This window comes from Argopecten irradians, chromosome 15 (genome assembly GCF_041381155.1).
Source record: "Argopecten irradians isolate NY chromosome 15, Ai_NY, whole genome shotgun sequence".
Taxonomy (NCBI): Eukaryota; Metazoa; Mollusca; class Bivalvia; order Pectinida; family Pectinidae; genus Argopecten; species Argopecten irradians.
In genome coordinates this window covers 376,030-391,593 of record NC_091148.1, presented here as the reverse complement: position 1 = coordinate 391,593, position 15,564 = coordinate 376,030, and the positions used below count along the sequence as shown (strand labels likewise).

Sequence of the window (15,564 nt, the reverse complement as noted above, 5' to 3'; positions counted from 1 at the left end):
TATTCGAATACATATTTAAAATATATCACTTGAAATAAAAGGTACATGTCAACTGGTAAGCCAGAATAATTTACTGAGGATTGGAATATGTACATGTATGCTGTTTCCATTTTTTGAAGATTTAATTAATGTAACAACCATTAAGCTAGATTTGTAAAAACATCACTCATTAATCAACACCTCCTAGACATCTGCATTTACACATTTAAAACAGTTATATGGACACTATAGCACTCTGAGTAATACAGTTAAATACATTGTACATACGATGAAATAAGTAAAATGTGATACAGATTACGTTTCCATCAACTATTTTTCAAAGAAATTTAAACAAATAAAAGAACACCACATGTTGTGATCTATAAGTTTAGGCTGCGAAATAAAATATTGCATCAGCCTTATATCAATAGATAAACAGAAAAAAAAACAGTCGAGCAAAAAAATTATGAAACAAATCAAAAACCTGATGCGCATGTACATCTTATTCACACAGCTCTTGTGAATGGTATATAGGATTGATTATGGAAAAGCTATCTACACCAACACTTACACACGAAATAATTATAATTATTAAACATATTGATGAAGGTGATACACTATACTATGAAGCAAGATCATAGTTCAATTGTTTGATTACTTACATCATATTACATAAACAATTTATCCCTATTGATGAGATAATCCAATAAAAATACTGCAACCTAAAACACAGACTACACAACTATAGCTTCTCGGGAGTTACTCGTATGTCCATTATAGCAATATGATTGTTATATAGATTGCTCTCTACCCTTACAAGTTACCAATCAACTACCAGGGAAAAACTAATCTGGTGTCATTGCGTAATAACATTCCATGTTGAATGCAATTCGATGAAAGCTTATTTACTAGGGTAGGGGAATCTTATACCAGGTCAATGTTCCTATACCATGCCCAGTGGAGGATCTAGCCGATATCAAGCTAAATTGAGAGTTTAACGTATAGGTATACTTTATTTCAAGGGTAACCTTATCTATCTTGGTGAATTACCCGCGTATCTATTTATCTAAAATATCTTAATTGATCTATCGATTATCTAAATTGGGGATAAAAATTGATGTTTGTAATAATTTAATTAAGGTCGTCGAGTATCTCAAATGATAGTATAACAATTATTAGCATGTTTCAAAACCATGTTTACAATAAAATATAAGCAAATCAAAGGTTCATTCCATAACAACACGCAAAACAACAACAAAAATTATGATTCCAGGTGCAGTTATTTGGGATGCTAAATTCTGAAGCAACACCACAACAACTGACCCCTGCTAATATGTCTGCCACCTAATATTATCCCCAACCGAATCACTTAATTTTTGTATTATCTGACCAGCGTATGTGACTTATTAAAGCTAAGCTAAATAAGGAGACTGAAAAGCAAACAAGCCAATAAAAAACTCTACTTATTATATAATGTCTAAAACCTCTAAGTTCCCTACACCCAAATATGTACATACGACTCTATTCCTCTCCACTTCCTTCTTTAGAGTCTATATGATATAAACCCCAAGCTGTTTACATTCCTTATAACTGTTTTTTCTGTTTCGAGCCTAAATACTGTTCATAACCACCGCCAGCTGCTTGTCCCCGAAACATGTCTCAATTGGAACTATTTATAGATCACAATGTCATGTTTTTCTTATCTCAAACTCACCCCCGAATGGCCTATCCTAAATCACTTTGTTTAAAACAAAAATAAGAAATGAAAAACTACGTCTTTTTGGTGTCCTTTCTGGCCCCAAAATCTAGAATAAATCCTTACCATATATATCTATAGTATGATTGTGGTGTTTCCGAAATATGGTAATTATCCTAAAAATGCATAATTAGTTTGCGAAGTTTACCATATACAATTCATAGAGTGCATCCTTTAACAACTTTTTATGTCTCCTAAACATTCTTTCGACTCAGTATACATTAAGTTTATTTGCGATTTCTGTCCCTTGTTTCTTGTACAAACACGATCACAAAGTAGGTAGAAATTGAGAAAAAAATGTCAAAAGTGCATATTTTAGATGGCAACTAAAGATTACATTACAAATGAATCTTGAATGAACTTAATATCTACAAATACAGCAACGTAATTTCTTAACAATTAGTTGAAAAATTGATGGGTCCAAATCTTACAATAGGCCTTTGTATTATTTCTTTTCTTTGTCAATAATCATTCTTACATGCAGTTTTTGTCACTTCGTCCACGTTATCGACCGTGTATAACCGAATATTTGTGTATCAATAGATCCATATATAAGCTACAGTAACAATGCTATTGATTCTTCTAATGATTTACGGCTTCCCTAGATAAAAATTCTTCACCATTTCTTTCATTGAATCATGCCTTAAAAGTCACACGTACATCATAGAATACCACATCTGAAACAGCTCGCACGGTCTTCACTTGATTCACTTACACCACTTTCCTGTGACAAAATCTGCGCTGTAGTGTACCAGTCAATTCGACATGCCTTCATCGCTGTCAATAGCCTGCCAATAGTTGCATCTGTCTGGAACTCGTCTACCCAACATTGAAGGAGGGTACACATTCTCGACTGGAATGTGATGGGATGGCCAATTTCGTGCTGCTCTATGATTGGAGGAGACAACCCGAGCTCGAGACAGAGATTGTAAAATGTGTTACCAATATTTGGAACAATTCTCTTGATTTCTTCATCAGAGGGAGCTCTTGTCCAGACGTCGATCGGGACAATGTCTGCAACGAGATTAAAATGTATATTATACATCAACACAGACGAACACATGTAGTTAAATTGAAGAAAAAAAGACAATATCGTTATATGCCTTATATAGGATTGTATACGGTATTTACTTCAACTTCTTTATCAACGAGTTTTGCGGTTTTATGCTCCCCAAATAAATAGGTACAGTTAAAAGATACAGCGTATATTGAACCAATGTTTATTAATACTAAAACTTACTTGAATCTCATCAAAATGCATAATGCATATAAAGTTAATATTTGCTTAAGCCGTTTTCGTTTCTGAAAAAATGAGTTTTTTATTAGATTACGTCTCTTTGATAGCAATCGGAATCAAATAAATAATAATTAATAAACCAACAAAGCTCATTGTTCAATGAATAATTTAAATTATATTGGCATCTGGGTCAGATGTGCTTATATGTAGCGAACGCACCGGAAGTATAAGAGTCAGTCACTGTAGCCAAGTGAGTCCATGGATACAAAGGTAAGTCGCCAATTTTTAGAATAAAACGTGTGACTGTGACTATGCATGCAGTTTATTTAGAATTGACCAGTAAGTTCATGTACATACATTTGTATAACGTAGATTCAGGTAATTAGCACGGTTGTAAACGTGTGGCATGTCCGTTTAACATCAGATGGGTACGGTCACATGGGTGCGGGTGCATGGTCTCCTCAGTTGTCAGAATTTAGTTCACGGAATAGTATGCATGTTCCGGTTTAGTTGAACCAGGATTTAGCGGTCAAATTAAGAAATTGGAGGGGGGGGGTCAGTCGTATTGGAGTGCCGAAAGCCATAAAGGTATAAAACATAAGTTACAGCTTATACATTTGAAATTTGTAACATAAAGCGGAGACAATTACATTGTATTACATAATGTCTAGATTGGGGTTTGCTATTTATACCTGCCAGGGATAATTGATGTGGGGGGTCTGGGGTTGTATTTTATTGTATTACATACTATTCATCTCAGTTAAGCTAATTTAACTAACTGTACTGATTAATTGTAATAATAGGGCTAATGAGTTTATTAAAAGTATGTTTTTTTTTATGTTATAATGATGAAACATACCATTTCGTTAATATTTGTTCTGTTCATGAAACATATAAATGGTGTTTCAGGGTCATTCAAGATTTCCGGATATATGTAAAAGGTTTGGTATATCTGGTTTTCTTCCAAAATCTTGACATTTTCCATTTTATAGGGGTACATGATTATGTAATGGATTATCTCCCCTTGCCTGGGGACTTTTTCCTATTTTTTCATTATGTTCACGAAGTTTGATTATGTAACCAATAATTAACTTTAATAAAATTAATACTATTTCAATAATAATACATAATTTGCAATTAATCAACACAGTGTGTAATTTCAACATTTCACGATTTCAGAATTACTCCGCCGGTGACTGTCCAAAGGTGAAGCCCTATCCTGCACAAACCACGTGACCTATCAAGTTCATATTACAGAGTTGACATACAACCGAAATACACTTTACATCATATGTGAGTATTGGAATTTCAATTTCTGCTATAGTGAACAACCATCAAAATAAAAAAAGACCTTCGAAATGGCCCTTGTGTATGCAAGATTGAGCCTAGGATAGAATTTTAACCCGGCCGCTGATTGGCTGGCTAATTATGAATTTCAAAGGTGAAAATGTTTTATGACGGGTCATTGTTCCTAGATAACCATGGAAATTCATATTGAGATTTAAGTGCAAAATATCAATTTTGATAATGAATAGGTAAAAATATTAGAATTTCAGGACTTTTTAGTTCAAAATGTGCCTGATTTCATTATAGTTACCCTTGTTGGAGTTTGAGCAGAAGGACCCAATTTTTTTTCTATGTTGTGTTATATGAGAAACTAGACTTAAATTATATAACAAAATAGCTAACTAATATTTCTTTGTTTTAATAATACAGAACACAAGTTTAACAAAGTTTAACACTGTGGTCTATGTAAAATTATTTGGTTGATTGTTCTCTACGATTTCCTTCTCACTTAGCGTTGAGTATACTTGTTCATGCATTTCCTAAACTTACAGCTGAAATAATATATATGCATCTTTGATGGTCGATAAAAGGTTTGGTTCAAAACACGCGAGGAGTACAAGCGTTTTGGTGAAACACGCGTGGATAATCAAGCGTTTCGGTGACGTATACGATAACGATATAAAAAATTAATATAAAACACCTCCGAAATAATTAGTTGATAAAGAAATTATCGCTTATTCTGTGAGATCAAGATAATATGCTGGAAATTATAATAATTTCTCTAACCTTGGTCAGTCAAGTCTTCGTTCTTTTCCAAAACTTCATTGATACGATCAGTTGCCATGTCAACAGTTGCCATTGCCTCCTTGATATCAAAGAGTGTCTGATTTGGGTATGTATTCGTCCATTTCAGAAACATCTTGGTGATTACTGTGATTCCAGCCAGACTTCGTGCTTCAAACTTAGTTTGCTGGACCTCTGGTAATGGTAGACCAAGTTCCACAAATAGCCTATCACATTGAGACGCGTCAACCAGACGCGAGAGACGACCAAGTTCTTGTGGCGTCGGCCGACGGTTAGATATGGTAGCAATTCCTATTCCTGAAATGTTTTAAAATATTGCAACAACTTTGTAAGTAATAAGGATGGAAGTGACTACTTTATATCATGTTATAAGAAGCTAAGCTGTGGCCAATATCACGATAAATGAATCAAAACAGGTAAGTGAATCACATGGATCTGAATCATTATCTTTTTATATAAAAAATACTTACTCGATGCATTCTCATCCTTGTGTGTATTTCCAGAGACCTTTGAATAATAAAAATAACAATAATAAAACAAATAATTATTGGTTTCTAACTGTTTATGTACCATAAACATTTCGACCAACGTCTAAATGAAATGATATAATCTTGTTATATTATTCTAAAACTATCAGTAATTTCAAGATTATAAAAATTAACTTAAGTATTCCTTGCTGTTTTTGTTTTTTGTCTTTGTCACAAGTTATGATCAGATTGTGATAACAATATGTTTTTAAATGCCAGTAAAAACTTAAACATTTATTTTAGTGTATATTTATATTTACACATGCCCCTATATAGTCAATGGGAGGGGAGTTGCGTTCAAATTAGCGTAATCGCAATGACGTACAAACGCAGTCAGGTTCGGACTACTTCTAGTTCATGCCTCGATAAGATTTTGCTTTATAAGTTGACGGATTTCAAAATAATAATAATGATAATAAGAGTTGACAGTATGTGAGTACGGTCATTCGTCTCACCTAAATAAACAGAATATCTGATTGTCAGAGAACAATGCCGGGAGCGTCTAAGCGAACAATAGGTAAACAGGTCATGTACAGGTTTCCAGAAAAAAAAACAACATTACAGGTAGCCTATCCGAAACAGTATCTTCAGCTTTACCCCCTGTCTTTGCATTCAAACTAGGCCAACGAACACCACGCAAACACTTGTCTATACTCCGTACTCTAAAAAAAGCCATGAATAGAAATGAGTCTATATCGTGTTCGTAGACCTATACATACATGACAAACATTCAACAACTAAACGATCATACCATCAATAGGCTATATCACAGTTACTTTCCACACTTGAAAATCAAATATGGCGGCTCACTCCATTTCGGACCGTATCCCTACCCTGACAACGATACATACCGGTATTCGTTCCGCGTCGGTTATCTCAATTTCTATTCGAAAAGGACAATATTGATAAAAAAATTGAAATAAATGAAAGCTGTCATTGTTACATTTTAAATCAAACGGAAGCTATAACATTCAACAATCGGAACTCTATCTACGGCCATCCTGACTACCGTAGTTGTACATGCTAACGCGCTACATTGAATATGTCTGTATCCCATACCACCTCTAACGCAATCAAAACTCTGTTCAATCTCTATATTGACGTACAGTTAAAATCTTTACCTCTTTAATGTCCCAGAAGATTGCATCACTCTTTGCCAAACGATGTTTTCCGTGACAGTCTCCGCCTTTGCATGGTACGCCCCTCTCAGAATTGATGACACCGTACAGATGTACAGGAGTGTCGTAAGATCCTAGGTAACAGCTACAATGGAGATGGTGCTTGAATTTAAAGTGCTTTTGATTGCTCATTTGCAAGGTTTCTGCAACAATCTGCTCGATGGAAGTGCGCACGTGTCGTCCGGAATCCGAGGGAAGGCTGGATTCTGTTGTACTGAAGACAGTCAGGGCTATCGTGGATCGCTCTACATGCATGGACAAAATCATTCGGCAAAGATCATTGACTTCGAAACAACCAAAACCGTTGTAGAGACAAATCGAATTGTCTGATGTTGGTTCGCAAGTTGTTTCTTGCAAATTCATTGCCGACAGTATTTCCGACCTGTACTTCCTCAGAACGTTTGCAAAGATCCGTTGAAACAGCTCATCTGGTATATAGAAACCTTCGAAAACCAAGCATAATGTTTTGGAGACTAGGCAATTTCGTTGTTGGAGAATGGTGATTATATCTTCAATGTTACTGATGTCTTGTAGCTCCATAAGCTTGCTCGGTATGGTGTATGTATCTGTGAGGGTCGGTTGCCCTGTCGATGTTTCCGTAAGCGGCAACTTCACTATCAGACCAAATTTTTCCATCAGGGCAAAAAGAACTGATCTAAAAGGAAGGAAAGCTTGGTTCTTCTCTAAACCCAGGAGGCCATCGATCATTGCCTGAGTCAGTTCTCCCTTTGTGTTGTACAATGTCAAGTCGCGGGTCAATAGAAGGTCATCCTTAGGTAGGAAACATTCTTCCGTGAGAAAAATGCTGAAGAAGTCTGCCAACCACTGAGGGTCGCAGACAACGTATTTGTACTCTCGGAAATAAATCACAGATCTTGTGCAGTGGAGATATCTGAAAAATACATTATCTGTTTTTGTTAAGAAGATGTCATTTTTATATTACTGCTGTATTCTTAATATGTTAAACATTGCTCATTTTTTTACCTTGGCATGCATTTGGCGGTTGCATATATACGCTAAAATCCAAGGTAATATTCACAATAGATACCTATCCACAAAGGAAGTAATTATGTAATATAATAATTATGAAATATAATATAAAAGTCAGATTACAGGTATGCACACATTTCCTGGTCGAGACCCATGAAATAATATCTAAGGCAATGGCTTCGTGAATATGGGTTATATATCATGTTTGATAGAATCTTTCTTTTGGGGATATCTATCTGATCCATTAAGTGAAAAATTGGAATAATGATGTGTACGTGAATGTTATAAGCTAGGGTAATAATAGAAGAATATAATAATAGTTTTATTGAAATATTTTTATTCGCACAAGTTGAATTTATAAAAAAAGTTCTAATAACGATGCCATTGAGCGAAACCTTTTGATTGGATACTTTTTAATTCTGAATTGGAATGATTCTGATGACAATGAAAGAAAAACCGTCAAAATTATAAATTTTTGTAAACCGGGACTTTGTCTTGAGCTAAAGATTGAAATAAAAGAGAAAAATGATTACTTCATTAACAAGTTCATGAAAAACAATTATATTATATAGTCAAACCATCAGTCATCTACAGGTTTTGGTTACTTACTCCAGGGCAAGCATCATCTCATCTTCATTCTCTAAAGGAGCAATCGATGATTTGTTCATTTCTATCACCTCTGCCAATGTGAGTATCTTCGTTCCCTTTTCTCTTTTCTTGAATATGTCCAGCTCTAACTTTAACCATGTTGTAGGCAGTGGTCTCTCACCATTGAATCTTGGTGCTCTGCTGACTGTATAATTAAGTCTCGGAGTGTTTTCTAGATCGCTCCATAATTACCCGAGGCTGTTATCGAACTGTGCAGAATCTGAGAAAACGACCCGAAAAGTTCCGGGAACTTCGAGATGCTCCGTTGTATTGCTTCTAATCTGTTTGATGTAGTCCTATATAAAATTTATTAATAAATAAATATATAAATAGATCTCCCCGACAAAATATACCAACCTCAATGTTTTTATCGGTGTTTTTGTTATCGTCCGGATGTTCATCCAGATCTCTTCAATTTCATAACCAATGCATCACTTTAATGGCAGATATTACAAAGATTAAGACAAGAAATATATGTTATTATCCTATTAATGGGAAAATTCATGCACTTATTGTTTGAGCTTTGAGTATTTCCATTATTGGAAAGCGGATACATCATTATAATGTTTTATAATTTCCGTAACTTGAACGGAATATAATCATAGTCTTTCTTTAAACATACCTTTGTTGTTCTCTTTAACTCATCAAGAAACGTGCCAACAAAAATGATGGGCGGAGCATGGGGTTTTCGATTTTGGAGCATTCAATTCAACTGAGGAAAATGTTCCAATCAGGCGAATCCATTTCTTTAGTCGATCTGTAAAATATCCATCGTACAATTTTATTTTTAAAAGATTATCTGATCAAATATCGGTATATTCTAATCGTTATAAATGCATATAGATTGAAAAATCGTTATTTTACTGAGATATATATTCAAGCTATATACACATATCCTATTATTATCTTCTTATTTCCGAAAAAGTAAACCTTCTACGACTTCAATGAATCTGTTCTATATTTCAGTTATGTAGTTAAGGATAGTCCTACATCTCCAATTTGTCTGTGTTTCGAAAGCCTTAAACTCTGTGACGATACGAATACATTGTGGGATCCTCCCATATCCCACAGTCCTTCATTCATCTACTACATCTCCCTGTGTTTGCCTTGCCCTCTCTCTAGTCCTTCATTCCTACATCTCCCTGTGTTTGCCTTGCCCTCTCTCTAGTCCTTCATTCCTACATCTCCCTGTGTGTTCCTTGCTCTCTCTCTCGTCCTTCATTCCTACATCTCCCTGTGTGTTCCTTGCTCTCTCTCGTCCTTCATTCCTACATCTCCCTGTGTTTGCCTTGCTCTCTCTCTAGTCCTTCATTCCTACATCTCCCTGTGTTTGCCTTGCTCTATCTCGTCCTTCATTCCTACATCTCCCTGTGTTTGCCTTGCTCTGTCTCGTCCTTCATTCCTACATCTCCCTGTGTTTGCCTTGCTCTCTCTCGTCCTTCATTCCTACATCTCCCTGTGTGTTCCTTGCTCTCTCTCGTCCTTCATTCCTACATCTCCCTGTGTTTGCCTTGCTCTGTCTCGTCCTTCATTCCTACATCTCCCTGTGTGTGCCTTGCTCTCTCTCGTCCTTCATTCCTACATCTCCCTGTGTTTGCCTTGCTCTCTCTCGTCCTTCATTCCTACATCTCCCTGTGTTTGCCTTGCTCTCTCTCGTCCTTCATTCCTACATCTCCCTGTGTGTTTTGCCTTGCTCTCTCTCGTCCTTCATTCCTACATCTCCCTGTGTTTGCCTTGCTCTCTCTCTCGTCCTTCATTCCTACATCTCCCTGTGTTTGCCTTGCTCTTTCTCGTCCTTCATTCCTACATCTCCCTGTGTGTTCCTTGCTCTCTCTCGTCCTTCATTCCTACATCTCCCTGTGTTTGCCTTGCACTCTCTCGTCTTTCATTCCTACATCTCCCTGTGTGTTCCTTGCTCTCTCTCTCGTCCTTCATTCCTACATCTCCCTGTTTGTTCTTTGCTCTTTCTAGTCCTTGATTCCTACATCTCCCTGTGTTTGCCTTGCTCTCTCTCGTCCTTCATTCCTACATCTCCCTGTGTTTGCCTTGCTCTCTCTCTCGTCCTTCATTCCTACATCTCCCTGTGTTTGCCTTGCTCTCTCTCGTCCTTCATTCCTACATCTCCCTGTGTTTGCCTTGCTCTCTCTCGTCCTTCATTCCTACATCTCCCTGTGTGTTCCTTGCTCTCTCTCTCGTCCTTCATTCCTACATCTCCCTGTGTTTGCCTTGCTCTTTCTAGTCCTTCATTCCTACATCTCCCTGTGTTTGCCTTGCTCTCTCTCGTCCTTCATTCCTACATCTCCCTGTGTTTGCCTTGCCATCTCTCTAGTCCTTCATTCCTACATCTCCCTGTGTGTTCCTTGCTCTCTCTCGTCCTTCATTCCTACATCTCCCTGTGTGTTCCTTGCTCTATCTCGTCCTTCATTCCTACATCTCCCTGTGTTTGCCTTGCTCTTTCTAGTCCTTCATTCCTACATCTCCCTGTGTGTGTTCCTTGCTCTCTCTCGTCCTTCATTCCTACATCTCCCTGTGTTTGCCTTGCTCTCTCTCGTCCTTCATTCCTACATCTCCCTGTGTGTTCCTTGCTCTCTCTAGTCCTTCATTCCTACATCTCCCTGTGTTTGCCTTGCTCTCTCTCGTCCTTCATTCCTACATCTCCCTGTGTTTGCCTTGCTCTCTCTCGTCCTTCATTCCTACATCTCCCTGTGTTTGCCTTGCTCTCTCTCTCGTCCTTCATTCCTACATCTCCCTGTGTTTGCCTTGCTCTCTCTCGTCATTCCTACATCTCCCTGCGTTTGCCTTGCCTTCTCGTCCTTCATTCCTACATCTCCCTGTGTTTGCCTTGCTCTCTCTCTCGTCCTTCATTCCTACATCTCCCTGTGTTTGCCTTGCTCTATCTCGTCCTTCATTCCTACATCTCCCTGTGTTTGCCTTGCTCTCTCTCTAGTCCTTCATTCCTACATCTCCCTGTGTTTGCCTTGCCCTCTCTCTAGTCCTTCATTCCTACATCTCCCTGTGTTTGCCTTGCTCTCTCTCTCGTCCTTTATTCCTACATCTCCCTGTGTGTTCCTTGCTCTCTCTCTCGTCCTTCATTCCTACATCTCCCTGTGTTTGCCTTGCTCTCTCTCGTCCTTCATTCCTACATCTCCCTGTGTTTGCCTTGCTCTCTCTCGTCCTTCATTCCTACATCTCCCTGTGTTTGCCTTGCTCTCTCTCTCGTCCTTCATTCCTACATCTCCCTGTGTTTGCCTTGCTCTCTCTCGTCCTTCATTCCTACATCTCCCTGTGTGTGCCTTGCACTCTCTCGTCCTTCATTCCTACATCTCCCTGTGTGTTCCTTGCTCTCTCTCTCGTCCTTCATTCCTACATCTCCCTGTGTTTGCCTTGCTCTTTCTCGTCCTTCATTCCTACATCTCCCTGTGTTTGCCTTGCTCTGTCTCGTCCTTCATTCCTACATCTCCCTGTGTTTGCCTTGCTCTCTCTCTCGTCCTTCATTCCTACATCTCCCTGTGTTTGCCTTGCTCTCTCTTGTCCTTCATTCCTACATCTCCCTGTGTTTGCCTTGCTCTCTCTCGTCCTTCATTCCTACATCTCCCTGTGTTTGCCTTGCTCTCTCTAGTCCTTCATTCCTACATCTCCCTGTGTTTGCCTTGCTTGCTCTCTCTCGTCCTTCATTCCTACATCTCCCTGTGTGTTCCTTGCTCTCTCTCGTCCTTCATTCCTACATCTCCCTGTGTTTGCCTTGCTCTCTCTCGTCCTTCATTCCTACATCTCCCTGTGTGTTCCTTGCTCTCTCTCGTCCTTCATTCCTACATCTCCCTGTGTTTGCCTTGCTCTGTCTCGTCCTTCATTCCTACATCTCCCTGTGTTTGCCTTGCTCTCTCTCGTCCTTCATTCCTACATCTCCCTGTGTTTGCCTTGCTCTCTCTCGTCCTTCATTCCTACATCTCCCTGTGTGTGCCTTGCTCTCTCTCTAGTCCTTCATTCCTACATCTCCCTGTGTTTGCCTTGCCCTTTCTCTAGTCCTTCATTCCTACATCTCCCTGTGTTTGCCTTGCCCTCTCTCTAGTCCTTCATTCCTACATCTCCCTGTGTGTGCCTTGCTCTCTCTCTCGTCCTTCATTCCTACATCTCCCTGTGTTTGCCTTGCTCTCTCTCGTCCTTCATTCCTACATCTCCCTGTGTTTGCCTTGCTCTCTCTCGTCCTTCATTCCTACATCTCCCTGTGTTTGCCTTGCTCTCTCTCGTCCTTCATTCCTACATCTCCCTGTGTTTGCCTTGCCCTCTCTCTAGTCCTTCATTCCTACATCTCCCTGTGTTTGCCTTGCTCTCTCTCTCGTCCTTCATTCCTACATCTCCCTGTGTTTGCCTTGCTCTCTCTCGTCCTTCATTCTTACATCTCCCCTGTGTGTGCCTTGCTCTTTCTCTCCGTTTCATTCCTACATCTCCCTGTGTGTCTGCCTTGCTCTATCTCGTCCTTCATTCCAACATGCATCTCCCTGTGTTTGCCTTGCTCTCTCTAGTCCTTCATTCCTACATTTCCCCGTGTTTGCCTTGCTCTCTCTTGTCCTTCATTCCTACATCTCCCTGTGTTTGCCTTGCCTTCTCTCGTCCTTCATTCCTACATCTCCCTGTGTGTGCCTTGCTCTCTCTCTCGTCTTTCATTCCTACATCTCCCTGTGTTTGCCTTGCTCTCTCTCTCGTCCTTCATTCCTACATCTCCCTGTGTGTGCCTTGCTCTCTCTCTCGTCCTTCATTCCTACATCTCCCTGTTTGTTCCTTGCTCTTTCTAGTCCTTCATTCCTACATCTCCCTGTGTTTGCCTTGCTCTCTCTCTCCTCCTTCATTCCTACATCTCCCTGTGTTTGCCTTGCCCTCTCTCTACTCCTTCATTCCTACATCTCCCTGTGTTTGCCTTGCTCTCTCTCGTCCTTCATTCCTACATCTCCCTGTGTTTGCCTTGCTCTCTCTAGTCCTTCATTCCTACATCTCCCTGTGTTTGCCTTGCTCTCTCTAGTCCTTCATTCCTACATCTCCCTGTGTGTGCCTTGCTCTCTCTCTCGTCCTTCATTCCTACATCTCCCTGTGTTTGCCTTGCTCTCTCTCGTCCTTCATTCCTACATCTCCCTGTGTTTGCCTTGCTCTGTCTCGTCCTTCATTCCTACATCTCCCTGTGTTTGCCTTGCCCTCTCTCTAGTCCTTCATTCCTACATACCTCTCCCTGTGTGTTCCTTGCTCTCTCTCGTCCTTCATTCCTACATCTCCCTGTGTTTGCCTTGCTCTCTCTAGTCCTTCATTCCTACATCTCCCTGTGTTTGCCTTGCTATCTCTAGTCCTTCATTCCTACATCTCCCTGTGTTTGCCTTGCTCTCTCTCGTCCTTCATTCCTACATCTCCTGTGTGTTTGCCTTGCTCTCTCTCGTCCTTCATTCCTACATCTCCCTGTGTTTGCCTTGCTCTCTCTCGTCCTTCATTCCTACATCTCCCTGTGTTTGCCTTGCTCTCTCTCTCGTCCTTCATTCCTACATCTCCCTGTGTTTGCCTTGCCCTCTCTCTAGTCCTTCATTCCTACATCTCCCTGTGTGTGCCTTGCTCTCTCTCGTCCTTCATTCCTACATCTCCCTGTGTTTGCCTTGCTCTCTGTCTAATCCTTCATTCCTACATCTCCCTGTGTTTGCCTTGCTCTCTCTCGTCCTTCATTCCTACATCTCCCTGTGTTTGCCTTGCTCTCTCTCTCGTCCTTCATTCCTACATCTCCCTGTGTTTGCCTTGCTCTCTCTCGTCCTTCATTCCTACATCTCCCTGTGTTTGCCTTGCTCTCTCTCGTCCTTCATTCCTACATCTCCCTGTGTTTGCCTTGCTCTGTCTCGTCCTTCATTCCTACATCTCCCTGTGTGTTCCTTGCTCTCTCTCTCGTCCTTCATTCCTACATCTCCCTGTGTGTTCCTTGCTCTCTCTCTCGTCCTTCATTCCTACATCTCCCTGTTTGTTCTTTGCTCTTTCTAGTCCTTCATTCCTACATCTCCCTGTGTGTTCCTTGCTCTCTCTCTCGTCCTTCATTCCTACATCTCCCTGTGTTTGCCTTGCTCTCTCTCTCGTCCTTCATTCCTACATCTCCCTGTGTTTGCCTTGCTCTCTCTCGTCCTTCATTCCTACATCTCCCTGTGTTTGCCTTGCTCTCTCTCTAGTCCTTCATTCCTACATCTCCCTGTGTTTGCCTTGCCCTCTCTCTAGTCCTTCATTCCTACATCTCCCTGTGTTTGCCTTGCTCTCTCTCGTCCTTCATTCCTACATCTCCCTGTGTGTTCCTTGCTCTCTCTCGTCCTTCATTCCTACATCTCCCTGTGTTTGCCTTGCTCTCTCTAGTCCTTCATTCCTACATCTCCCTGTGTTTGCCTTGCTCTCTCTTGTCCTTCATTCCTACATCTCCCTGTGTTTGCCTTGCACTCTCTCGTCTTTCATTCCTACATCTCCCTGTGTGTTCCTTGCTCTCTCTCTCGTCCTTCATTCCTACATCTCCCTGTTTGTTCTTTGCTCTTTCTAGTCCTTCATTCCTACATCTCCCTGTGTGTTCCTTGCTCTCTCTCTCGTCCTTCATTCCTACATCTCCCTGTGTTTGCCTTGCTCTCTCTCTCGTCCTTCATTCCTACATCTCCCTGTGTTTGCCTTGCTCTCTCTCGTCCTTCATTCCTACATCTCCCTGTGTGTTCTTGCTCTGTCTCTAGTCCTTCATTCCTACATCTCCCTGTGTTTGCCTTGCCCTCTCTCTCGTCCTTCATTCCTACATCTCCCTGTGTTTGCCTTGCTCTCTCTCGTCCTTCATTCCTACATCTCCCTGTGTTTGCCTTGCTCTCTCTCTCTCGTCCTTCATTCCTACATCTCCCTGTGTTTGCCTTGCTCTATCTCGTCCTTCATTCCTACATCTCCCTGTGTTTGCCTTGCTCTCTCTTGTCCTTCATTCCTACATCTCCCTGTGTTTGCCTTGCTCTCTCTCTCTAGTCCTTCATTCCTACATCTCCCTGTGTTTGCCTTGCTCTCTCCTTGTCCTTCATTCCTACATCTCCCTGTGTGCCTTGTTGCTTTCTCTCTCTCGTCCTTCATTCCTACATCTCCCTGTGTGTTGCCTTGCTCTCTCTCGTCCTTCATTCCTACATCTCC

The 15,564-nt window shown here is 40.3% G+C and overlaps 1 protein-coding gene across 1 annotated transcript; it reads right to left on the bottom strand.

The window, feature by feature from the left end:
• Positions 1-1,054: 1,054 nt before the first annotated feature.
• Positions 1,055-14,466, bottom strand: LOC138309591 (uncharacterized). Its single transcript, XM_069250814.1, has 6 exons — positions 14,337-14,466; positions 8,368-8,551; positions 6,712-7,660; positions 5,534-5,570; positions 5,046-5,360; positions 1,055-2,749 (listed from the first exon to the last, which is right to left on the bottom strand). Exons 1-6 carry the CDS (start codon positions 14,464-14,466, stop codon positions 2,397-2,399), a joined length of 1,968 nt encoding a protein of 655 aa, XP_069106915.1. The 3' UTR covers positions 1,055-2,396.
• Between the last annotated feature and the right edge of the window lie 1,098 nt (positions 14,467-15,564).

What these genes read in the sequence shown, in the direction of transcription:
- LOC138309591 (XM_069250814.1), bottom strand. Translation starts at nt 14,466, where the DNA reads ATGAAGGACGAGAGAGAGAGCAAGGAACACACAGGGAGATGTAGGAAT. An exon ending in CAAGGAACACACAGGGAGAT is followed by an intron (nt 8,552 to 14,336) that starts GTAGGAATGAAG and finishes TTAATTATACAG; the next exon opens with TCAGCAGAGCACCAAGATTC. An exon ending in TCTTCTGGGACATTAAAGAG is followed by an intron (nt 5,571 to 6,711) that starts GTAAAGATTTTA and finishes TATTATTCAAAG; the next exon opens with GTCTCTGGAAATACACACAA.